This window comes from Ursus arctos, unplaced genomic scaffold (assembly GCF_023065955.2).
Source record: "Ursus arctos isolate Adak ecotype North America unplaced genomic scaffold, UrsArc2.0 scaffold_9, whole genome shotgun sequence".
Classification (NCBI taxonomy): domain Eukaryota; kingdom Metazoa; phylum Chordata; class Mammalia; order Carnivora; family Ursidae; genus Ursus; species Ursus arctos.
In genome coordinates this window covers 68,242,970-68,269,520 of record NW_026623111.1, presented here as the reverse complement: position 1 = coordinate 68,269,520, position 26,551 = coordinate 68,242,970, and the positions used below count along the sequence as shown (strand labels likewise).

Here is a 26,551-nt window from a genome sequence, read left to right as displayed (position 1 = left end):
TGACATTATTAAGGTTTTCTTTCATAAAGAAGAGACCCTAGAATAGTCTTTTTTCCAACCTAGTAAGCATAAGTTTAATGACCTTTTCAAGAAGTCCCTGCTATGTTTGGAGACCACAAAAGAAAATGTGGACTATATGCTTCCAGAGATAGTAGGTTTAGAGAGGAGGAAGGGGGGAGTTACTTAAAATATTAGTGAATATGATTCTTAATGACATGATTTTAGAAATATAAGAATTCTCAAAAGCCTGTTTTCATTAATCAAGCTAATATAAAATGTATAACACAGACAAGACAGACAAAATGCTGAATTACAACTCCTTGATTATTTGATTATGTTTCCTTTATTTTAGGTCCTGACACTTACTGATCTTATAACGGTAAATATATCTGCTCTGTTAATCTACAAAGTTCATAAAAATACTACATGCAACTCCCTATGTAAGATAGGCCAGTTCACCATGAAAATTATTATCCTTATTAGTCTAATCCATTTGGAAGCAAAATAAAGCACAGCTGTTAAATTCAAAGCCAAAAAACAATCTCAATGCATGTGGACAGTTCTACATTCATTATTCAATTCATCCAAACTATAAATCGACAAAACAACCTCTTCCATCACTGATGAGGTTGAAAGTGAAGAGTCGAAAGACAGACTTAACAGAATAAATTGCTTTAGGAGAAATGAAATAGACTTGATTATTTCTTCACTAACAAGGCATTAGCATAAACACATAATACATTAAAAATTATCAAATCTAAATTCCAACAGGTAATACTTTTTTAACTGAAATGCACAAATTCAACTTTTTAATGAGGTCCTTTATTGATACAATAAGTTATTCAGAATCTTAGTTTAAGAAAACTCAGGAGAGGGGCGCCTGGGTGGCACAGCGGTTAAAGCGTCTGCCTTCGGCCCAGGGTGTGATCCTGGCGTTACGGGATCGAGCCCCACATCAGGCTCCTCCGCTATGAGCCTGCTTCTTCCTCTCCCACTCCCCCTGCTTGTGTTCCCTCTCTCGCTGGCTGTCTCTATCTCTGTCAAATAAATAAATAAAATCTTAAAAAAAAAAAAAAAAAAACTCAGGAGAAATACTTGAGTGGAGTTAAAAAAGACAACACTAAAAAAGTCCATTTCCTCTAAAAACATACTTTTCATATTTAAACAGTTTCTGAAATCAAGCCAAACCTCACACTAGATACATATATTTATTCTAAGATCTCCTTTTTCTTTAAAATGTTATCATTAACTAAATGGTACATTTTATAATTGGTGGTATCTTAGAATCAAGGACATGCATATTTTGTACAGATGTCAGAAACTTAGACCTAAATCATGTGTGTGCCTGAGAGAAAAATTTTCAGGATTCGAGACTATTTCAAACCAACCATCTTGAGAAATATTTAAGTGTCCCAGAACCTTGAGGTCAAATAGTTCTGAGTCTAATCAATAGGAACATAAGTCTCTTGAGTTGAAGTGCTCTTGCTCTCCCCACAGTCCACTCTGTTTAAGCAGTATTTCTTTTTCTTTTTCTTTCTTTCCTTTTTTTTCTTCTTTCTTTTTCTTTCTTTCATTTCCAAATGACAAATAAAAATTCTTGCATATTTCTAACTAAAAATGTTTTAGGAAACTATCTTCCATGATTAATTGCTGATGATTACAAAGATAGCAAGTTCACCTCTACATCAAAACCTGGGTGGCTCAGTCGGTTAAGTGTCTGCCTTCAGCTCGGGTCCTGATCCTAGGTTCTGGGATGGAGCCCCGCATCGGGCTCCCTGCTCAGTGGGGAGCCTCCTTCTTCCTCTCCTTTTGCCTGCTGCTCCCCCTACTTGTGTACTGTCAAATAAATAAATAAAAATCTTAACAAACAAAAACAACCATGGCTGAAGCACCACTGCCCTGTGGTTGGAAGGCTTTGATTCTAATCTCACCTTTACAATTAAATTAGCTGTGTGACTGTGGGTAAAAGTATAGTTTACCTCCAAAATCTCTTCCAGTGAAAATATTGACTCCTCAGACATAGGACTCATTCAGATTACCAGATCTGAACACTTACTACCTATTTATACTTTCTTTTACTGAACTTTTTAAAAGTATTATTGGCTGGGGCATCTGGCTGGCTCAGTCAGTAGAGCGTGTGACTCTTGATCTCAGGGTCGTGAGTTCGAACACCACATTGAATGGAGACATTACTTAAAAATAAAGTCTTAAAAAAAAATAGTGCCGTTGGCCACAACCCATCTGGGAAGAAGTCTGACAGAATATCCTACAGAACTGCCTGGTCTTCATAGTCATGAGTTTTTTTTCCCAGTGATCCTAGTTACGTCAGAAAGCAGGAAGAGGCCCCTAAGAGAACAAACAGAACCTCAGGTATTGCTCTCGCCTAGGGGAAAACTGGAACAGTGTTCAGCTTACATGTTCTTATATATGTGGTGGGATGGACGGCTCTGCAAATAGAGGGATCCACCTTCTTTCAGTGGTCAATTCCCTGAGCAAGTTGTCGGTCTATTAAAACGGAAGGAACTGTGGAAGCTACAAAGCAGTACTTTTCCAGTGGACTGCTCATCTAAGCAGACCCTCGAAACAAAGTACTCATAGTTGCCCTAAAATTTTGGATCAAGAATCAGTCACATAGGGAACTTGTGTAATTTAAGAAACACAGCCCTTGCCTGGATGTGTACACAGCAAGTTTCTTAACCACTCACATCAAGTTCCTACCTTTCAGATATAGTGAATATAATTACAAGAACATAGTTACAAGAAAACAGTTTTTTTGAATTAAGGAAATTTAAATCTAGATATTGTATATTCATTTTAAAATCTTACATCATGTAAATAAAGCACTAAAAATGGAATTTATTTTTTAACAAAGATTTTCATATTGAAAATATTATAGCTTATATGTGGACTAAGTTAAAAAATAAGTTAAAAAATAAACACACTGACAGCTCTAGCACTAATCATTGATATTTCTTCTTTCATAGTTAATCACTTCTATTTTGAACCAACTTGGGGTAAGTTCATATTAATGTTTCAGCTATTATAAACTACAAACCCATTTAATGGACTAAAGAGATTTTTTTTTTTTTTTAGGGTTTCATTGGGGTAAGACTTTATTTCTATGATTTTATTGATAAAAGCAAGTGACATTTAATCTCAGGAAAGGTAAGAATAATTCTCCTGGACTATAAAAGCATATGGCAGAGTCAAACCCAACTGACTCACCCCAATTAGAGCTCCTGAATAATAAACCCTAGGCTCTTTAGATCAGAATTTCTGCAGGTCTGAAAAGGTATTTTCATAATGTCCATGGCATGTGACAAAATTTCAGCTTACAGAAATATATGTAATATTAGGTTAAGAAATTTCAAACAGTAAATATTACCTCAGGCTTGTTTTGTTTTATGGACAATTCACAGTAGTGGTGAGAAAAGTCTGCTGTGAAACTACCACATCTAGAAATGGCCTGATTTCAAGACAAGGCAATACATCTCCGTAACACAAAAGCATCAGCTTGCTGGATGGCAAGGCTACAAACCTTGAAACTTCCCACTTAGATTCTCATCCCAACTTGTTTTCATTTAAAATATATATAAAAATAAGTATATTCCTTTTTTAAATATCTGAATTAATGTCAATTAAAAGTATATACAGTATGTATTTATTTGAATCTACCTTGCGAGACGCTGAGTCAAAATATTCCCAGTCCCATTTTGAGAAAGAAATTGGATTTCACCCAAGCTTTCCTTCTGACAAGTTTCACTGCTCTAAAACGCTTATTTAGTATTTCTTACCACTTCGAATGCTCTTACCAGGCCATCAAAAGCCGGATTTCGGGAGAAGTTAAGCCCTTCGTTGCAGAAAACCCAGTTGAGGATTCAATTTATCAGCACTTCCGGCATAACAGAAACACATTATTTTATACCTCCCAGTACACATGACTATACCAGTGCTAACCCAGCAGCAATAAAATAACCATAGGATGGGAGACATGAGTGGAAGCAAAGAAGAAATTATGGCAAAAAATACCTTCATGTAATAACTATAATCTGTACTGTTTATTTTGGCAGAAATAATTCTCTCACAACTATGTCAGAAGTTATATACGGTGAGTAAAATCTCCAAATATCTTTCAAGCACTATTACACATTTTAAAAAATATTTTTTACCTTAGGAGTTTAATAATCTCAGGTCATGTCCATATTGATAAATTAACAGTTTGATGAAAGGTGTACTGATGAAAGTAGGTAATTAACCTACTTAAATTCATTACAAATGCTTTCTTCAAAGGATGTGTTTTTAGATCAGTTTATTAAAACTTCACAAATACGTTAGAGTATAATACCAACTACCATTTTTTATACTGTAAGAAAATACAGCATTTAGCCTCTCAAAGTGGTTGGAATTTTCAAGTGCCCTTGTTAGCTACCAAATATTTAGGTTTTAGATAATCACGGTCTTATTATGTAAGTTCAGCATATGCTTCCGTTTGAGCCTGAAATTCTTTCAAAAGCTTAAGAACACCTGCCAGCAAGACAAATATTGGTTGCTGCCACTTATCCTTAAGATATTACCAAATAAACTGTCTCCGGGCCAAAATTTCAATTTCAACAATGCTAGCTAAATCACATGTGGCCCTAAAGTCATAAACTCTAGCTGTATCACTATGGATAATGGGGGTACTCAAGTAATACGTAATCTTCCAAACTGTATGCTTAAAGTATCAAATCATAAAAGTTCCATCACCTTAGTAAGGAATACGATACAGAACAAATTTAGGAAAAAAGGCAGACCAGGATTCAAATCCCAGCTCTGTCCCTTTCTGAATTAACCTTAGGACAATCTTTCTAAATATCATTTTCATCTGTGAAATGGAAATAATACCACCTAACTTCGTAGGATTGTTGTTGAGGACTGAGCGATATAATGTAGATACTCATAAATGGTACGTTATTACTATTTTGCTAAATATCTCATCTAGACGAAAGTATTCCAGGAGTATTCCTTATACCTAAAATATAAGAAAAGCAAATATGGAGGTAATATCACCTAGTAATATAGGAGATGTTCTTCCAGAAGTATCTTAAACTAAAATTTCAATCTGGTTTTTCTTATTATAGGTGATGTTGGATATTTAAAACACTTATCAGAAGATTATCTACTTCTATCTACATAGTTTTGTAATTCTACATACTTTGTATAATATGTTCAGAAAAACTCCAAAGACCATGTGCTTTAGTCATTCTTTAAATAAAAATGGTGTATTACCTAGTATCTAATGTCAATGTAAATGCTTCAACACTATTAGACGTAAGTAAATGTTGACATTCGGGGAACTGATCAAACTTTCTCAAGGGCTTTAGTAAACAGCTTCAATTTAACAAATTCTATTCAGTGCCAGGAAAAAGCAATCTCTTCCTGACAAACAGTAGAAGTAGAACCCAACTCTTTCGTTCTGAGAAAAGGTCATCCTACCTCTCACGTAAGGAGCAGGTCATGCTGGTCAGCACAAGTCCCTTATTACCCAGAGACCGGGATTTTATGGATTTTAGAAAATTAATACCATATTTAAACCTTATCACTCTTCCAGAAGGGTCTGAAACAACATCCTGAAATCAAACATTCTAATGTTTCTCAGCAAAACTTACAGTCACACGAAAGGGAAAAAAAGCAGTTCAGGTTTACCATCAAAGTATTGACACTAAATGGGGGTATAAAAAACCTTTTGATTTACTTTAAGCTCAAGTTCTGTCCTCAAGCTACAGCGTAAACCGAATACCTTTTTCAAATATGTGAAGAAAAGGAAACAACTATGTCTCTAGCCCCTAAACCTCCTTTGCTTCAGACGCTCCACCCGTAGTCCGGCTGGAATGAAGAGAATTAGGATGGTCCCCACTTTAGGTTGACAGGTGCAAATACCATGGGTGGATATCTCATAGCCATAATGTGACACAACTACCCGCTCAGACAAGTATTCTTTTCCTTCCTCTTCCCTGCTTCCAGGAGCACCTACAACAACAGCTCTTTCCTTTCCTCTGGGAATTGTATTGTTAACAGTGGGCCTCTCAGAAACCTATCCAATTCATGTTCCCATCCAAAAAAAAAAAAAAACCCACAAAAAACACTAATTCTCAAAGACCTCCCTCTGTCTCTCTCATTTCAATTCCTTTCTGAACATCTATTTTTAAATTCACTTATGATACATGTAGTTACAGTACAGTGAAATAAACATATCAATTTACTAATTTCCTAAACATCTTTTAATTCAGAATTTTTGAAAAGTGAGAACATGAGCTTGTTCTTGATCTTTATTGACTAAAAGAGTGACTGAAATTTCCTCAAAACACTGATGACTCTAAAGTCAAGAATACATAAGGTTTCCATTTTGAAATTAGCTTCAGCAAGATCACATAAAACAAAATATGAAGCAAATAATTTAAAGATAAATTAGATGGCAGGAACATCCTTCAGACACCAGAAGATCAACAGAAAAAGAAAAGAACTGACAAATAAGAACTAGACGGAAAACAGAAGTTTTCCATAAATTTATCTGACCATAAATTTATCTTTATTCGTATTATGATTTTTCAAAGAGCATCAGTTGTTTAGATTTGGTTTAAGCTATACTTAAATAGAATACATACAAAATATGATTGTTTATATTTCTTTTGCTTGGAAAGCAGAAAATTCTGTGTTACATTTCACCATATTTACTAATTTTATTCTGATGTGAACCTTCTAAATGCAAATAGCTTTGAAAGTGAGTAAAATAATTTCCAAGTGATCGACCCTGCCCTCTTGTAGGATGAGCTCTGTGATACCGCCTTCTTGTCAGCACGCGCCCCTCTGCTGGCCTGTGGCTGCCACAGCGACTCGGGCTACAACCCGCGGCACTCAGTTTCAGAGTCCTCACTCCAGTGTGCATCTCGCTTCTCGGCCACGAGTTTGATGAAGTGAGAGTGACTGGCATAAAGCTGGAGTTGATCACTGATGTCCACCCATTTCACTTTTCCAGCATCATCTCCAGCTTCTAGGGTAAGGTTATCCATTATCTCACCTGTTACCAAAGAAAAAACATCACCAAGAAAAAGTAATTCATTTATCTATTTATTTTTCAAGATAATCCTGTAGCTTCAAGTATTCTTACTAAAAACAATCTTAAATCATCATTGTGTTAGGTGGCCCAGTCAATTAAAAACCAGAATGTTCCTTGGTGCGCCTGGGTGGCTCAGTTGTTAAGCGTCTGCCTTCGGCTCAGGGCGTGATCCCGGAGTCCTGGGATCAAGCCCCGCATCAGGCTCCCTGCTCTGCTGGGAGCCTGCTTCTTCCTCTCCCACTCCCTCTGCTTGTGTTCCCTCTCTCTCTGGCTGTCTCTCTCCCTGTCAAATAAATAAATAAAATCTTTAAAAAAAAAACAACAAAAACTAGAATGTTCCAAATTTTCCAAATGCCCAAATTTTAACCAAGTTCCTAAATTTTTTTTAAAAAGATTTTATTTATTATTTATTTGAGAGAGAGAGCACTAGTGGGGGGGGGAAGGGCAGAGGGACAAGCAGACTCCGCCCTAAGTGCGGAGCCCAATATGGGGCTCAATCCCAGGACCCTGAAATCATGACCTCAGCTGAAGTCAGACACTTAACTGAGCCACCCAGGCACCCCCCAAGTTCCTAAATTTTAAATAGAGGCACCAAAAAGAAAGCTTTTCTCTTTAAAAAGTAAGAATATTGGCCTTAAAAAAAAAAGTTCATATTAAATAAGTATGAAAACTTAAGTCAAAATAAATTCTAGGGGCACCTAGGTGGCTCAGTTGGTTAAGCGTCTGCCTTCAGCTCAGATTAGGATTCCAGATTATGATCCTGGGATTGAGCCCCACGTCGGGCTCCCTGCTCAATGGGAAGCCTGCTTCTCCCTCTCCCACTTCCTGCCGCTCCCCCTGCTTGTGCTCTCTCTCCTTGTCCCTGTCAAGTAAATAAATAAAATCTTTAAAAAATAAAAAATAAAAAAAATAAATTCTAGAGGGATTAGAGATTTAAATGTAGAAAAAATAATTATTGGCAACTCATTTTACATTTTTAAGGTAAGTGGACCTTTCTAAGCATGACTCCAAACGAGAAACCATAAATGAAAATATTTATATTTACAAATAAATATATGTATTAAAATAATTATAATTATCAAAAAATTAAAAGTAATGCTCTCAATCACTGTTGGGAATGTAAATGGCATATCTCTGTAAGACAATTTGGCAATGCTATCAAGAGCTTTGAAAAAGCAAATTGTTTTTGATGAGCATTCATTCCACAAATATCAGAGTGCCTCTTATCCAGTCGGTTTAACAAACGTAAGTCAGTTTACCTGTTTCATCATGGTAGTTCACGGCTTCCGTCTCCATCCACGCATTATCAGTGTTTCGAGGATCATCAACATATCCCTTATATATCTGTTTTTAAAAGCAGGCAGAAAAAAAAAGTGTAGAATGAAACACAAATGGGTAGAGCCGAGGCATGTTACCTTCATTAGAATCAGAAATGTAAATATCCTGTTGCAAAGTAGTGTGCATAGAATTAACATTGCTTAACTGTACATTAAAAATAGTTAAAATGGTAAATTATATGTTATGTATTTTTTTATCACAGTAAGAAAAAAGTGCCAAGCTCAAATTGTCAGGAGGCAATAATTAAGGATTTATTTAGGATCAAAGAACTACAATTCAGGGTACACAGATTTGGGTAGCAACCCAGTGCAAAGTCAGGGGTGTTTATTTTTTTATTTTTATTATTTTTTAAAGATTTTACTTATTTATTTTGACAGAGAGAGAGAGAGAGAGCACAAGCAGGGGGAGGGGCAGAGGGAGAAGGAGAAGTAGACTCCCCGCTGAGCAGAGAGCCTCACCCGGGGCTTGATCCCAAAATGACTCATGACCTGAGCCAAAGGCAGATGCTTAATGACTGTGCCACCCAGTTGCCCCAAGTCAGGGTTTTTTAAAGACAGAAAAGAGAGTGCCTGTAAAAGTTGCTTACGAGGGATTTTGGCTGGCGTTGGTACAGAAAACCGACCGTGGCTGAGTATAATTGGTTGCTAAGGCGGTCACTAAGCACGTCTGTTCTTTACCAAGTTGCAGGTGTTTGTGTTGAGTCTTTGGAGTATTTGGGGTTTGGCCCAGTTTAAAAGTTCAGGGCTCCACCTGGTGAGGAACTGCATAAGGCCCACCTCCCTAAAGGCCTCTTAGCTCCATTTTAAAACCCCTTGACATAACTGACTCCATTATTTCGCCTTTCGTAAAAGAAATGTAAATATCACACAACCTTTCATGTAGCATTCCATATGCTTCTTTTAAATTTCCCAGGAAACAATATTGTCCAGAACCATTTGAGTCAGCTTTAAAATTCACAAAACCCTCAGGGCGCCAAGGTGGTTCAGTTGGTTAAGCATCTGACTCTTCGTTTCAGCTCAGGTCATGATCTCAGGGTTGTGGGACTGAGCCCTGCGTGGAGCCTGCTTAAGATTCTCTCTCCTCCTCTACCCCTTCTCCCGCCCCATTCCCCCTCATGAGAAAATAAAAAATTCACAAAACCCTCCACTCCACAGACTTTAATTTCATAATTTGGGAATAGTCACATTTGGGCCATGTGACTTTTTTAAAGGCTCTCTAAATATTTTTCTGTTTAGTAATTTCTGTAATTATAGTTTCAGACATACAAAGATTCTCTTAGTTATAAAGAGATCTACAAATAAATTTAGTAAAGACTAATATTTAAGCTATTAATACACGAAAAGATTTGGATCTAGCCATCTAACACAAATGTGACCAAAAACCTAAACATAAATAAATAAGAAATCCTAATTCTAGAAAGAAAACAAAGCAAATGGAACAAAAGCCAGCATAAAAGACAAGAAACTGCCCTTCTTCTTATCACCAGTACACATATTCCTTATAAGGTCATTTTTTTAAATCACAAAGGGTATGTAGACAAAACAGACATAAGATTCAAATGGTTATCAACCAGAAAAACTCTGAGTAACACGATTTAAAATGTAAATGTCCTTTCAAAGGGCTAAATTCACGTAAAAATTTTTTTAAAGGTTTTCTGATGGATGGGTGAGCTGAGGGTCACATTAGCTCACATCTAGTCCAAAGAAAAATTCAGAGGAAAAAAATGTATTCTAATATATCTGACATAAAGTTGGGCTATAAAACTTTAAGTAGAACTCTGTTTACAGTGAAGATCTACTACAATTTAAGTTGTCTTTATGAATATGTATTTCAAATACACAGGTTAATTCACTTTATTCAGAGAATAATCTACCAGGTTTCCAGGTGAACTTTTAAATAATTTTCACTAATCCATGGGGGTAAATCCTTCAGAGGAAAAACCACTTCTTACCACTAGATGTTCCTGGCTGAAGAGTTTGTGCAACTGTTCCTCTAATTCTCTCTTTTCCACCCCGGATTTCTGTAAGGAGTTGAGAGCTTCTTCACCAAACTCTCTTTTAAGTGTAGCACTAATCTTCTCTCCTGGATCCACCATCCCCTAAGAGTCACATTTTTGTTTAAGAAAATAAAAAGTAGTAAGCTTTAACTCATGCAACAAATATTTACTGGGTGACACAGCAGACATTTATTGTTCTACCTGCCCATAATCATGATCCCCATTCTCCTGCGGTATGTTCTTCTGTAAACCATCTGATTCTAGCAGAAGCAGCCAATCGGGGTTCCTCATGTATCAGACCACAGAACTGGTCCAAGGTTAGCCTATGGTAAACTGAGCCAATCAGACTCCCTTCCTGGTACCTTCCAAACTCCAGCTAAGGAAGGCCTGGAGGTAAGAAAGAATACAGCAAGCTAATACCTCCCCATTGTTCATTCCAGTCCATTTCCATCCTACAAGGAAAAAGCCATTCTTGCAGACAGCAGTGTATGTATAGTCATCCTCTTATCAAACTATCTCCATTTCATAATATGGCATAAAATATAAAACCCTCTGTTGCTAAAAAAATTTTTTTAAATTAAAAAAAAAAAACAAAAAACACACAATCCTTTGTTGGGGGCACCTGACTGGCTCAGTCAGTTAAGCGTCTGCCTTCAGCTCAGGTCATGATCCCAGGGTCCTGGGATCGAGCCCTGAGTCAGGCTCCCTGCTCAGCGGGGAGTCTGCTTCTCCCTCTGCCCCTGTCTCTTGCTCTTTCTCTCTAATAAATAAAATCTCTAAAAATGAAACAAAACAAAAAAGCTCTGTTGCACAAACACCCATTTTAAAATGCCACTTCCAATATACACTGACATGAATGCAAAAAAAGTACACTATTTCTGATGATATTATGGAAATTTTTTTAATTACAAAGAACAGTAAGAAATAAAAGTTATCTTTTCTTATGTCTAAAGTTATCAGAATTCAGCTAAACAGTGCTAACAGTTTTACTCTGGACTTGGAGTAGAGGTTGAATTCTGAAACGGGATCCAACATTTATGAACACCTAATTTATGTCAGGTGCTTTATGCTATCGTTAGTAATACTATGAAGCAGATACAATTATCTTTACTTTAAAGAGAAGGGTCTGAACTCCAAATACTCAGCTCAAAGTGGAAAGGCCAAGATACGAGCCTATGTCTAACTCCAAAGTCCATGTTCTTTTCTAAGGGTTTTATAATTAGACTCAAATTCTAACAACTTTGATGCATTATCTTATACTTGCTACTGACAGTGAGACGTCATTGCAGTGATGAATGACAAAAGAACTACTAATTTAAGCGGGCAGGAATGGAAGATAAATGAAGGATAAGATCCACACAAAATAACCTTGCAGCAAACGAAGCAACTAAGAAGGACTTAAAACATTAATTTGATTTAATTCTTACCCCTGGGATTGCCCATTCTCCACAATCTTTCCTTTTTATCGCCACAAACTGTAAGATGTTTTTCCCAGAAATGGGGTGGGTGACTTTATTTCCACTTCCATCCCTTTTCCACCTGTAAATAGTAATATAAGATCATAACTGATTTAGAACAAAGAAAAGGACCTGTCTCAAGCTTAAGACAAAGTTATAAAGATGTATTTTTCTTTATAACAAGAGTATATACAAGTTTACCTCAAATCAGCTAGTTTTACCAGAAAAATTATTCTGTAACAGAAACATTCTGTATTTAGCACTGTTACGAACCAAGTCGGATATCTACTTTCCATAAAAGGTACTGTATTCTCTGTAATAAAAATTCAGAATATAAATAGTTTTTACTACTTAAAGTACTGTCAAAAAAAGACGTTTAAAAGCCAAACAGAATTTAGAGTTAGGCGTAAACTAAAAAAATAGTCCAAGGACCTTTTTTAAGAATCACAAGTAGTGTAGGGGCACCTGAGTGGCTCAGTTGGTTACGTGTCCAACTCTTGATTTTAGCTCAGGTCATGATCTTAGGGTGATGGGATCAAGCTCCGCACTGGGCCCCGCGCTCAGCGCAGAGTTTGCCTGTCCCTCTCCCTCTGCCCACCCCCCCCCACTCGCTCACTCTCTCAAATGAATAAAATCTTTAAAAAAAATTTTTAAATAAATAAATACCAAGGGGATGGTTCCTTTCAGAATGCACTTCTTCTAACCATATCCTGTTTCCCAAAGATGCTGATACATCTCCCCTTTCCCTTCTATACCCCCCCTACAGCCACCCCCCACACCCAATTTTAAGAACTGTTCTAATACTATCTTACGCAAAGATAAAGACTTTGAACTTCTGATACTAAACTAAAAAACAAAGCCTAGTATCTAATCATTGCTTTGCTTAGATTCAATGAAATAAATGAGTTTTTAAAAAAAGATTTCATTTACTTATTTGAGAGAGACAGACAGTGACAGAGACAGTGAGACAGAGAACAAAAAAGGAGGCGAGGAAGAAGCAGGCTCCCGCTGAGCAGGGAGCCTGAGGAACGAGCCTGACATGGGGCTTGATCCCAGGACCCTGGGATCATGACCTGAGTCGAAAGGCAGACACTTAACCAACTAAGCCACCCAGGCGCCCCTAAAACAAAATTTCTTGATATAATGGAAATAATATATTTTAATTAATGAACCTCATTAACATTTCTTAAATATCAATGATATTTCTATATACTATTGATATCCCCCCCCCACTTCTGATGGCCCACACCTTCCTGTCTCACCAAAACTAGAAAGAAAATGTTAACACCATTAACTTTTGATCTGATTTTATTCACAATATATTAACACTTCGCATCAAATTTTCATTTTAAAGGATCTAAAGGAATGTCAGATAGTTGTACACATAGAATCTGTAGGAGAGGCACCTGGGAAGAGAAAATTTAACACGTGCCCTAGCGAGTACGGGCAAGGACATCTGTGAAATTCTATACCACATAATGCTGTTCCGAATCACGAAGTACTTGAAAGAAAAGGGAATGGAATCTTTTCTTTAAAAGTGACGAGGTGACTCCTAGGATGCTCATTAGTGAAAAACTGGTATAAAAGAGAAAAAGCACAGTATCTAAAGCCAAATACCCCCAATTCAAATTTCAGACCTACAAGATTTAGGCGAGTCACTTAACCTCAGTGAGTCTTCATTTTCAGATCTATGAAACAGAAAAGTTAATACCTACTTTGAGGAGTTTTGTGAGAAACAAATGGGCAAACTAACATCTTACATTCTTCTCTTCCCTCCATTTCCACTGCCACTCATCTATTTAAAGGGATTCACTGGTTAATAGATCCATTACTGAGGCAGCAAAGAGAATCAACCTGACAGTACATCTGAAAGCTAGACTCTGCCACCTGCGGGCTCTTCCATAGCCTTAGACCATCTCAAAGCCTTCAGGTGTCTCATTTGTATAATGACAGAATTAAGCTCAAAATGTCTATTATGTTGAAACAATGCAACACAATCACCACATACACTCCCGTATATTTGGTTCACCAGAGATAAAAATAAGCTAATGAGAAGCTAACTTTCAAGTCTCTAGCTTCCTTTTTCTTCTTGACCCCTTACTAGCATTCCTACTTCAAATGTTTCACACCTTCCTGATCTTAGCCAGCCTCACCAAAACTGGAAAGAAACTGATACTGTCATTAATATTTTTTACTTACATTCATTAATAAAAATATATTAACTCTTCCCATTTCATTTAAACCGTAAAGCTTCTAAAGGAATTTGAAACTGATAGGTAGGTTGGCAGGCAGATACGATGGTAGGTACACAGGGCTGGTAGGTGGGTGGGTGGGTAGATGCACGAAAGATAAATCTGGGGTGGGGTGTGAGTAAAGATCTCTTTTGGCAGTAGAACTGAAAGGGCAAGTAGGAGAATGAGATCGGACAAATATCGGTACCTCTTCTAGTAACTTGAAAATAAGGAAAATTAGCTGCTTTCCTAGAGTTAAACTATGAAATCATATTTATATCTCAGATCAGAGAAAAAGAAAGTCTCCTGAAAGAGTGAAAGGCTCTCAAAATATCAAAACTAAAGAAGTAAAAATATTGAGGGTATTTGCATTATTTAAAGGAGAGTGACAATTACATCTGAGAAGGGAGTTGATAAGTGAAGAAATCCTAAAAATAAAAAAATTAAAAGGATGACAGAGATGACAGAATATTCCAGATATGTTGGAAAGATGATCCCTATGGAGATGGTCAAGTACATCTAAATACTGGATTCATCTACCTTCTTTATTCAGATTCATGCTCAGCAAGGGGCCTTCTGAATACAGTTTGGCCTACCAGAAAGATCTGCCACAGGAAGAGAAAGCCTGTCCCCTGTTCTGAAACCTTCGGTGACTCCAGTTCACACTCCTTAACTTGGCATTTAATATTCTCCACAATAAAACTGCACAAAATTTAGGTAGGTTTGATTACCCACTATTCTCCTACAAAAATCTGCTTCAACCAAGCCAGTCATTTCACTGGCCCTCAGCACTCAGATATTACTACAAGTCTTTTTCTTAGGCCTCCTGCTGTCCCCTATCCAAGCTTCAAGTTCAGCTCAAGTCCACCTCCTTAATAATGCCTTTCTTGGGTGCTCTAGTTTACCATCATCATGACCCACATCTAATCTAATTTGCAGGGGGGAGGGGGAAAAGGAGGAGAGGGAGAGAGAAGAATTGAAGCAGGCCCCATGCCCAGCACGGAGCCCAATGCCAGGCTCGATGTCACCACCCCAAGATCATGACCCGAGCCAAAATAAAGGGTCAGACGCTTAAAATAATAAGAGCCACCCAGGTGCCCCTCATCTAATTTTCTAAAGCATCCTGTATCACCCATGTTACCTGACATGTTTTCTTTCTTTTTTTTTTTTTAACTTTGACATGTTTTCTTATTTCACATCTTTCGTCTCGCAAATGAAGCCACAGCTCTTCTGTGACAGGGAGCTGAAACTCAGGATTCTTTTATTTTTTTATATCCTCCAAAGCACCTACTCAATTCTGTGAACAGATGTTCAGTAAATACTAAGTGAGTTAACTTTGTTCAGATAATGCCTAGCCTACTCATATAACAAAACTACAGCTTTACTCTTATATCAGTATGATTTCACATAAAGTCCCTTTAAAATACAGATTTCACAAGTATACCTATATATACACACACGTATATATACAACCACACATACATGTATACATTACATATACACAAACATACATACACGTGTGTATATAAACAGTTACAGTCCGTATTTCTCCAATCACTTGGCTTTCTGGTGCTGAAATGTCTTTTTCATTCTTACCTGGTTATGATGGGATCTGCAGCATGATTTGGGCCCCATCGCCCCAAAAGCCCCCGGCCAATCAGTCCTGTCCGTCCTGCAGGATTTCTGGGACAAAAAACGTAAAATCAACTGAATGTGTTCATCTTTTTAAACCCAACTTGATATGGCCCAAAAGAAGGCAGTAAGTACAATAAGAGGGAAATAATATCTCGTCCCAAATCCACTAGCATTATCACATATGTGGCACTAAAATCGCGTATTTCCCTACACTGTTATTTAACTTTTCTTTTGTGCATGTCGTAAGCTTTGGGCTTGAACCAGGAGGAAGATCTCATTTTTCAAAGTTGTTCTCAATATGAGAATTTTTTCCATTTTCATCTATACTCTTAAATTCAAACCAGAACTTTACTGGACTCTCACAACAGGGCAGGTGAATGGTCTGCTCCTGATCAGATATCTATCTCTACAACAGGATGACTTATCATTCTAGATACCCACACTGTGTTCATTTTCTCACCGTTTCGTTTTCTTACTCCCATCTCACACAACCCTTCTCATGAAAATATTTTTGTTACTTTTTTCAAGTTTATTTTTTTTAAGTAATCTCTATACCCAAGGCTCAAACCCGTAACCCCAAGATCAAGAGTCGCACGCTCTTCCAACGGAGCCAGCCAGCCACCCTTATTTTTGTTACTTTTAAAAGTCCATTTATTCTCAATGGGTTCTGCATGCTTATTACCAATAATATATATTTTGTAGCATATAATGAGGTAGTAGTATCAGTCTGGATTTCAAAATTTTAAAGAAAATAATTTTATAAAAATGCCGACTTACTGTTTAACCAAATAGCACAACCCAATGTTAAAAAGTCCGTCAGGTAAACATAGCAACACTCATGCATAATTTTCTTCCAGTCGATATTCCTTAATTGTTCAACTTTTATTATGTACCAGTAAAATACTGTAACCTACAGCCTTACCTTATTAAGATTTTATCTTCTGTCCTCCCAATACATGAAAGTAAATAAACAACCAAAATTTTCCGTCAGCCGTCTCTTTTTATTCTGGTCTTCCCTGTGACTATTATTCAAGCTGAATGAGTTTTGCTATTGTTTTTGTACTAGATTCAGAAATATTTCAGCAAGACTTAACAAATAAAGACATCAGCGACAATAATTCTACTTTTCAAATTCATAGGAGAAGCAAGGCGGCCGACAACTTTGTTTTATTCCATGTAACCATACACCTCTGAATACAAATGATCAAAACCAATAGTAAGAGAGACAATGTTAGTTTTTATAGATGAGCAAGCCTCTACCTTGTACATGAGAAACTATGGAAAAGACACATAGACTACCCTATAGCCTGAGAAGCAGAGAAAGTTGTTTGTAGTGAAAGAGAAGTAAATGAAACATGTAAAAAAAAGCAAAGATGGGTTTGCAATTCTATCCTTTCCTAAAGTTAGCTGCATTTGTGCTCTGGGCTCCTTGAGATGGTCCTATAACCCTGAAGTTCACTTTTGACTCAGGCAAGCTGGAGTTGTTTCTATTAGTCAGACCCTTGGCTAAGACAACATGCTATCCTGCCTTTGCTGCCTATCCTTTTACATGGGAACATATCTTTTAATATACTTTACCCAGAAAAGAACCCAAGGAATAAATCAAATGCAAGAAAGTCCGACTTAAAAAGATTCAATAACACAGAAAAGTGAAGTTATGACCAAAGACTGAATTCAGCAAAACTGAAGAACCAGGTTATGGTGAGAGGAGTACAATCACTGCCTTGTCCTTGAGGAACTTAGAATACAAATCACAACATGTTTCAAGGTAAGAACTATGACCACAAATCTCTGATCTTTATTTGAGGCACGCTAATTTTTACAATTCTTCCTAACTTTTATATTGTCTTGTTAAGGAAAAAGGAAATTTTTGGAGTTGTGTATAAAAATCATTTTTAGAAGTACAGAAAGAACTTTGATGTTAAGTTTTTGGGTTATTTTTATTTTTACTCTCACATTTGGGTAAATTCTTACCTTCAGACATCAATTTAATAAATTTAATGAACAACTACTGAACGTACAATTTACAATCCTTTTTCTTTCTTTTTCTTTCTTTTTTTTTTTAGTAATACCTACATCCAGTGTGGGTCTCCAACTCACAACCCCCAAATCTAGAGTCACATGTTCTACTGACTGAGCCGGCCAGGTGCCTCTCCCTTCTCTGTTCATTTACTCAATTAATTATTTCCACCTTCAACGTGGAGTTACAAACAAGTGCATTCAAATCCTGCCTCTGCCATTTACTGTACACGAATTGTTCACATTCTCTCTCCTTATCTGTAAATGGAACTAAAAATACCCACCCACGGGGTTCTTGTAATGTTTTAATTAGATCACATGTATAAATTTTGTACATTGTCTGGCACATACAAGCACTCAATAAATGTTAATTGGGTTTTCTACCCTTTGAAGACCCATTATTGTAAGATATCCACCCCCAGTACCTACCTGGGTCTTCCATTTTCAATCTCATACAAACCATTCTGGCTCTTTCTCTCAATATGCCCATCCTTTTCATTAAACTTGGGAGAGAAGTTACTTTCACTGTAATGAGAATACCAAAGTAAAATAAGAAATAAAGGCCCAATACCACCAAGAGCTCACTAATGCCAATCTGTCATTTATAATAAAGTATTCCTGAAACTTAATTTTTTAAGAGTCAGTTTTCATTTACAAATCCATCTTACTCATTCAAAACAGTTTCTTAAAAAGTGTTAACTGAAACACCTTATAATACAAGGATATGTATTATAACCCCTCTGGGAAGGACTATGCAGAGAATCTGCAGCTCCTCCTCCATGCTACAAAAAGTCTACATTACTATCAGCAAGGAGGAATTGTCTGTGGGCACAATATGGCAATTAGTGGTTCCTATGTGGTCCCCAAAATAAGATCCTTTCTGCTATCTTGATGTTTTTACTGTATCAAAGTAATTTTAATTTCCTCAAATGTACACTAGCTAATATTTGCATCAACGTAAACCCACAAAACAGTGAATTTACCCCAAAACACCACAGTAACTATGACATAGACTAAAATAGACGTCGTATGTTAGAAAAGTCCCAAATCTTGATCTTGATGGTAGTCAGAGCTATATAAACAAAAAATTGTTTTGAGCTATAGAAGCACATGTGAGAAATGAGCACTCTACTACATCTGTCATTCCTCAATAAAAATATTTTCAAAGGAGATATAAATAAACTACTTTCCTCACCATTATGACATCGCTGACATAAATGCATTGACAGTGAACAGGTGCATAGCACTACATTGTTCATAGGCAGTTCTGATGTAAATTTTGGCTTTTTTCTTGCTTTAATTTCAGTAAGTGAGCATAGAAGTATTTGTGCTCAATTTTGGAAATAGTTCCAATTTGAATGATTCAGACATTTTTTTCAAGACTTCTAACCAATCTTCCATCTAACACACAAATAAAAAGAATTAAATGGTAAAAATCATGAAATTATAAAACCAGAGACAATGCTTTTGAACTCTAGAAATTCACCTAAGGGGGAAAAAAAGCACAAACCTAATCATAATTGAAATATTAATGTTAGTACTAAAGCTTGACTTAGATGGTAACATAAATTCAACTCTTAAAAAATAAGCTGAATGAAAAAATAAGAAAATGTACTCAATCTTCCTCTGTTTACATAATATAGTACCCTTGCCAACATCATTAATTTTAATTGTATATGATATTTATGTAAAATACCCTCAAATGGGGGAAGTAGAATTCACGGAAGCTACTAATTTCTCCACAGGTTAGCTTCATGATTAATTAATAATCCAAGAACTGTTACAAAGTTACCAACATATCTTCAGATAAAATAAGAAAACTATACGTCAAAATCAAGTCACAGCAGTAAGACCATGGTAAAGTTTAACCTAATGAACTAATACTGGATCTAACTAGCAATGTTTTTTACTTACCTGACTAAATAATCCCATTTATAATAAATTTGCCCATTAAATCAAACTTATAAAACTGATCTAAAACCAGGGTAGCAGTTTAGCAGAGTGGGTAAGAGCATGAATTCTGGAGTCAGATTGAGTTCAAGTCCAAGCTTCACCATCTACTGGCTCTGTGACCATATGTAAAGAATAACCTTTCTGTGCTTCCACTTTGTGTGTGTGTGTTTTGTTTTTCTATAAAGTAGAAATAACAACCCTGTCTTCCAGAATAGTTATAAGAATAAAATAATGCTTATAAAACACTTAGTACAATATCTAGTTCACAGTTAGTACATTAAAAAACTCTATCATTATATTCATTAAAAGGAACATATATATATATAATGTGAATTGATGTACTTCTATGAATTTAGTCAAAGGATTTTTGCTTGAGTATTTTGTTTTCTTCTCTCTCCTTTATCCATTTGTTTTCTATTTTTTTTCCCACTGTTCTAATTTTATTCTAATTTATAGTAATCTGAAAAAATTCTGAAAAATATTTTCACTACTTCAAAACAAGTCTAGCTATGGTGGAAAATAATCACAAAAGATGTTCTACTGATAACCTAAATAGAACAAATGGAAATAGATACCACCACCTGCCATTCTATAAAACAACTCCACAGTAAAACAGATTAACTTTTTTGGAAGGATCATCATAAAACTCCCAAAAGAACAAGCAAACATGGATTGTCTAGCTTTAGCAAGAATTCAAGCCAATGTGGAAACTGAATTCGGACAAAGTCAAACACCAGATAAAAATAATTTTTCAGCTGTCAAAATGGTAATTTACAAATACAGCCATTCTCTTCACCATCTTACACCCAGCTACCAGCTAATGCCAGATAATTTGCTCACCTGATCTGAGGATCTGCCCACCTAGGTCCTGCCAAGACAGAGACTGCAGTGTATTCCACAGGATTATAGTCTTGCCACTCAACAAACCAGCCTACTTTCTCATTAGGAACCTGGCTGCGTTGGACTTTTGAACCCGGGTAAGGAGATGTCCGAGCCTTGTTGTGGGAATTCCCTTTGGCGCCATTAGAACTAGACATGATGTTCGAGCCAAGATGAAACCCACAGGATGAAAATGTGTTTCTGGAGAGAAAAAAGAAAAATGTTTCACATAAATACAAAAAAAATAAATAAATAAAAGAACCTAACTCAAAGACCCAAAAACATACTTTTCAATTTCAAAATATAAAAGTCTAACATCTATGAGAAAACTATTTTCCAAATATGAACATTTTAAAAATACTGCCAAATCTTATAATTGGAATCTACTCACTGAATTTTAGTTGAGAAAAAGGGACAGAAGTTTACTTTTGTTAGCACAAAAGTTGGGGAAGTTATGAAAATTCAACCATAAAAACAAACGTAAAAGAAGACTTTTTTTTTAAGTGGTCTATCATCTAACACACGTGTAAAATGTATGGCAAAAAATGGCATGAAAGAAGAACAAAAAAAATGGAAATATCTGTTCTAAGTTCTTATATTGTACAAGAAGTAATGAAATACTACTGAAAGTCAGGTTATGATAAATATACGAATTCTAAACTGATGACAGCACCCCTGCCCTGCTCTCACAATATCAATGATCAGACAACCACCAACTCATTAGGATGGTGAAATAAGCCAACATCCTGTGCCTCCTGATATCATACTCTGAGAAGTACACAGTGATCATATTTGAGGTATTCCTTACAAATGCATGAACAGAATCGAAAACATGAGGAAATACAGAATAGAAGCAGGTCAAGGGAACAGCTTGCAAAATAAATGTGTGTACTCATTCAACTGGTAACATCATGAAAGACGCAGGAACTCTTTCGGATAGATCCAGACTAAAGAGACACAAAACTTAAATGCAATCAATGATCTTGGATTGGTTCCTGAACCAAAAAAGAAAAAAAAATGTTCTTTGCAGGACAAGTGGTAAAATTTGAATGGGGTATACAAATAATTTTATTTTTAAAAAGATTTTATTTATTTACTTGTCAGAGAGAGAGCACAAGCAGGGCGAGCCGCAGGAAGAGGGAGAAGCAGGCTCCCCGCTGAGCAAGGAGCCCGATGTGGGCTTGATCTCAGGACCTCAGGATCATGACCTGAGATGAAGGCAGATGCTTAACTGACTGAGCCACCCAGGCATCCCTATAAATAATTTTAAAAGGTGATGCAAAACCATATTTATTTATTCCGGACAAAGAAACACTTGAGACAAAACAGCTTCATTGGTGAATTCTATGAAACATTAAGAATTAACACCAATCCTCCTCAAACTCTTCAAAAAAACTGAAGAAGGAATATATCCAAATTTTTTCTATAAGGCCAGCATTATTACCCTGATACCAAAGCTAGACAAAGACACTACTAGAGGACTACAGACCAATATCCCTGAGGCACATCGATGCAAAAATCCTCAAAATAGGAGCAAACAGAATTCAACAGCACATTTAAAGGATTATACACCATGACCAACTGAGATTTATTGGAATGCAAGGATGTTTAAACATACAAAAATCAGTCAATGTAATACACATTAACAGAATGAAGGAAAAAAATACATGATCACCCCAACTGATATAGAAAAAGTCTATCATAATCCAACACCCTTTCACAATAACATTCAACAAACTAGGAATAGAAGAAAAAGAAGAAAACTACCCCAACATATTAAAGGCCATATACAAAAACCCCACTTTTTGGTGTGACAGTGAAAGGCTGAAAACTTTCTCTCTAAGATCACAAACAAGGGACCCCAAACAGTCCCTTGAAAACAATCCTTGAAAAGAAAAAGTTGGAGATGCCATGCTTCCTAATTTCAAAACTTACTACAAAGCTATAGTAATCATAACAGTGTAATACTGGCATAAAGACAGACATACAGACCAATGGGATAGCATGGAGAGTCCACACATAAAACCCTACATAGATGGTCAAATGATTTTTGACAAGGGTGCCAAGACTATTCAACAGGAAAGGACAGTCTTTTCAACAAAGGGGGCTGGGAAAATTAGATATCCACTCCAAATGAAGATGGTCCCTCCCTTTATAGCTTATGTAAACACTAAGGCAAAATGGATCAAAGACCCAAACATAGACCTAAAACTATAAAACTCTTAGAAGAAAACATACAGAGAAAATTTCATGTCACTAAACTTGACAGTGATTTCCTGGATATAACCAAAAGCACAGGCAACAAAGAAAAATAGATAAATTGGACTACGTCAAAATTAAAAACTTCGGGGCATCAATAAGCAGTCACTGGTTCTAGATATACCCTCACTTCACCCAGGGTTCCCAGCACTATAGAAATTAAGAGTAACTAGGGAGCCTAGGTAGCTCAGTCAGTTAAGCGTCAGGCTCTTGATTTCAGGTCATGATCTCAGGGTCCTGGGATGTCGCCCCTTCTCTGGCTCTGTACTCAGAAGGGAATCTGCTTGAAGATTTCTCTTTTTCCCTCGTCTTCTGCCCCTCCCCCCATTCACGCATACTCTCTAAAATAAATCTAAAATAAATATATCTTAAAAACAAAAAAGAGTAACTGGCAAGCAATTTTACATTGTTCTAGTGGCATCTATCAAAAATAGTATCCGTAACTTCCAAAGAACATAGTTTGGCTTTTTTTATCTTTAACTCAGAATTTTTTAAAATTTTTAAAATTTTACTTTAACTGGAATTTGGTTGACACACAATGTTATGTTATGTTATAAAAAGCACAGATGTTTATTCCTTACCTCCCCAAATCCCACTGAAAAGAGATAAAGATGTACAAAAGGCAACAAAAGCCACAGAAGGAGAGAGACTAGAACACCACCATTGAGTAAGAGACTGTAACCAATTTCAGGAAGAATGTAGATGGACACATACTGACCTACAAACCGAAATACAACAAATTATATTTGCGAATATGCACCAAAAGGTGGGTGAGAGATGCCATTCCTACAAGAGGTGACCTGAGAGGTTTCAAGCTTGAAATAGTGGGCCCAGTTGTCCTAAGTGGGCAGTGGGCAATAACCATGGAAATCAGTTGTCCTCCTTCCCCAAATAAAAAGTTAGCATTACTTATGTTTTCCCCTGGGATTAAAGCCAAAAAGTTAAAATGAAAGACACTAGAACCTCTATTGTTGGGGCGCCTGGGTGGCAAAGCGGTTAAGCGTCTGCCTTCGGCTGAGGGCGTGATCCCAGCGTTATGGGATCAAGCCCCACATCAGGCTCCTCCGCTATGAGCCTGCTTCTTCCTCTCCCACTCCCCCTGCTTGTGTTCCCTCTCTCGCTGGCTGCCTCTATCTCTGTCGAATAAATAAAATCCTTAAAAAAAAAAAAAAAGAAAAGAAAAAAAGAAAGACTAGAACCTCTATTGTGAATATTGGTATTAGAGAATACAGCAACAATTTAGGCTTAATACCACCACAGTTCACACTAGGAAATAAAGTTAATGCAGCTATGCTCAGCAGAGAATTTGCTCCACTAGTGTAAAGCCTGGAAGAAAGGGGGGAGGGGGCTACCTGCTCACACACACTCAACTGAAACCTTCCAGTCTACGTCCCCTGGTATATGATGCAAATGTTCTATCAGCCCTCCCATTCAGAGAAAACAATGTTTATCACTTACATTAATCAAAATATAAATGGATAACCGCAGTCCACCAGATGTTTGAGAAGAAACAAAAGGTAAGAGGACTGAAAAGTAACAGAACCACTGACCCATAACAGATAATTCATGAAACAGAAGATAATTTTTTATTTTAATTATCATTTTTACAGATTCAAGAGTTTTTATATCCATAAAATAAGAAAAGACTGCTATTAAGAAGAGAAATTAGAGAAAAAAAGTTCTTGTCAAAATTGACAATTTAACAGAAGAGATGATGCAATGGGCTGAAGTCTCAATTAGTAATCTGGAATATAAATCGGAGTAAAATCTCTAATACTGTACAAAAAGACAAACGAATGGAAAATGAAAGAAAAAGAGAAGCAAGAGGTTCAATCCAGAAGATCCAAGAGCTATCACAAGAGTTGGGGCGGGGGGGAGGTAAAAAAAAAAAAAAAAAAAAAGGACAGGACAAAAATGGGGAGGGGCAAACAAAATTTCCTTTTGCCCAAGAAACATGACATGCCAAACAAGAATTTTTTAAAAACCACTCCTAGAGACATAAAACTCGTTCATTACTCTATGCCTAGCACAGTATCTAGGACATCGTGTTTACTGAACAATGAATTAAGAGGAAAAAAACAGGATAAAAGTAGGAGGCAGTATAAGATACCATAAATCCCTAAATTTATCCAGGAGTAAAGAGGTAGATGATAAATACATTGTCTACACTTAAAAGTAGAGGTGGTGGGGAGGAATAACGACCTATACTTTTCATTTTACACCATTTATACTGTTCACATCTTTAAACTAATTGCATGTATTAATTTTTATCATAATGTTTTAGTATCAACCAGGGGGAAAAAATGGCACGGGACACCACCACATCCAAACAAGTGCTATTTAAACTCTCGGAAGACAATAATATCGGTGACTGATGGAGGATAGCAAATTTCAGTATCAGAGACCAAGAAAGATTACTACCACCAGCCTTTCTGAAAACGCGAAAATGGCTATAAAAACCCGGGATGCAAGCAAAGCCTACAGAACCCGCAGGACCGTACGCTTGCTCCACCCACAACCCAAGGACTCAGAAGGCAGCAATACGAGAGGAAATACCTGCAAGCCGGAATGCTGCAACAGCCGGAGGACTGGACAGTCACAGAGGCCAAAGCCACAGAGAGGGATACTGTGGCTAAAGTCTTTCCCAGGATGCGTTCGGCCATCAGCTGCCCACGGGCCGCTTCGCGGAGCGAGGTCACGCTTAACTGGGGCCACAGCCTCGGTCCGCCCCGCAGCCCCAGGTATCTAGCGGGCACTAGGACCGGGCCTCCCTCCCGTTCTGGGGAAGGAGTATCTACGTCTTTCACAGAAACACACAAGACCGGGACCTCTCCCCAAGTAATCCCCCGCTTGCCCCAGTGAGACGAAGGGAACCAGATCTGCGAACCACGCGAACGCTACCAGCGCCAGATGCCGCGGAACAGCAACCCGGACCCTGTGACTTCACAAGTCCGTAACAGCGCTTTACATCCAGGCCGTAAAGCAAAAACAGCGCCGGCTTCGCAGCACCCACCTTTTGCGACCTCCCAGTACGCGCACGCGTACTTGGGGTGGAGTGGAGGGAACTGTATCGAGAAAGTGCCAGAGCAAGGAGAAAGTGAAAGAGGGTGGGAAGCTGGAAGGGGGGAAATGGGGAAAGAAAGAAAAGGGATTGAGAGAACGTTGTTTACCTGTTTTTATTTTTGTTTTTGTTTATCGGCAGGAAGGAGTTACAGGCAGCTCATGAAGTGAACAGCGGGCGTCCCTAAACCTATCCGAATGAGTAGTTGCAGGAAAAGGAGGTACTTTAGAGATTTGCCGTCAGCTTAAGGCTTTTCTCTTCCTCTTTTACCAAGTTGTTTACTGCAGCTGCTAAATTTGACAAAGCTTTGCCGGATGTGGCCTTGGCAAACCCGTGGAGAAGCAAACCAGCTCTGAGCCGGATGCGCAGCTTGGAGCAGGAATACAGAGCAACACCCAAAACAAACAAGGGTCAAAAATTAGCCAAATCGCCACACTGAAGATCGGTAATTCAGACCGTACAAAACAGTTTGTAATCTGGCTTTCATCTTTTATATTTATTATCTTATTAATGTAGCAAATTAACTTTTAAGTACATAATCCACTGTTTCAATGGTGTGGTATAGACGTAGACATAAAACTTTGACTATTGCAAAAGCCAGATTAATGAAACTTTGACAAGAATTGT

At 37.2% G+C, this 26,551-nt stretch overlaps 2 protein-coding genes across 5 annotated transcripts in view; one reads left to right on the top strand and one right to left on the bottom strand.

Moving 5' to 3' along the window:
- Window positions 1-4,036: 4,036 nt before the first annotated feature.
- Window positions 4,037-26,258, bottom strand: NUDT9 (nudix hydrolase 9). Of its 3 annotated transcripts, none has more exons than XM_026509762.4 (8): window positions 26,034-26,258; window positions 20,566-20,805; window positions 18,202-18,297; window positions 15,715-15,801; window positions 11,858-11,969; window positions 10,386-10,532; window positions 8,356-8,440; window positions 4,037-7,057 (listed from the first exon to the last, which is right to left on the bottom strand). In XM_026509762.4, exons 2-8 carry the CDS (start codon window positions 20,760-20,762, stop codon window positions 6,879-6,881), a joined length of 903 nt encoding a protein of 300 aa, XP_026365547.1. In that variant the 5' UTR covers window positions 20,763-20,805; window positions 26,034-26,258; the 3' UTR covers window positions 4,037-6,878. The 3 variants fall into 3 exon arrangements, with proteins under 3 accessions (XP_026365547.1, XP_026365545.3, XP_026365546.3); XM_026509760.4 differs by lacking the exon at window positions 26,034-26,258 and adding an exon at window positions 25,420-25,851; XM_026509761.4 differs by lacking the exons at window positions 10,386-10,532; window positions 26,034-26,258 and adding an exon at window positions 25,420-25,840.
- HSD17B11 (hydroxysteroid 17-beta dehydrogenase 11) overlaps window positions 25,894-26,551 on the top strand; it is a 39,352-nt gene continuing 38,694 nt past the window's right edge. Inside the window, exons 1-2 of one of the 2 annotated variants that reach the window (XM_048211914.2) lie at window positions 25,894-25,970; window positions 26,066-26,144. The gene's annotated coding sequence lies outside the window, so the exon portion shown is untranslated. Of the gene's footprint in view, window positions 26,145-26,551 lie in introns of both variants that reach the window. The other variant, XM_048211916.2, reaches the window with a different exon arrangement.

What these genes read in the sequence shown, in the direction of transcription:
- NUDT9 (XM_026509760.4), bottom strand. Translation starts at nt 25,526, where the DNA reads ATGGCCGAACGCATCCTGGGAAAGACTTTAGCCACAGTATCCCTCTCT. An exon ending in ATTGAAAATGGAAGACCCAG is followed by an intron (nt 15,802 to 18,201) that starts GTAGGTACTGGG and finishes TTTTTGTCCCAG; the next exon opens with AAATCCTGCAGGACGGACAG. An exon ending in GAGAATGGGCAATCCCAGGG is followed by an intron (nt 10,533 to 11,857) that starts GTAAGAATTAAA and finishes TGTGACTCTTAG; the next exon opens with GGGATGGTGGATCCAGGAGA.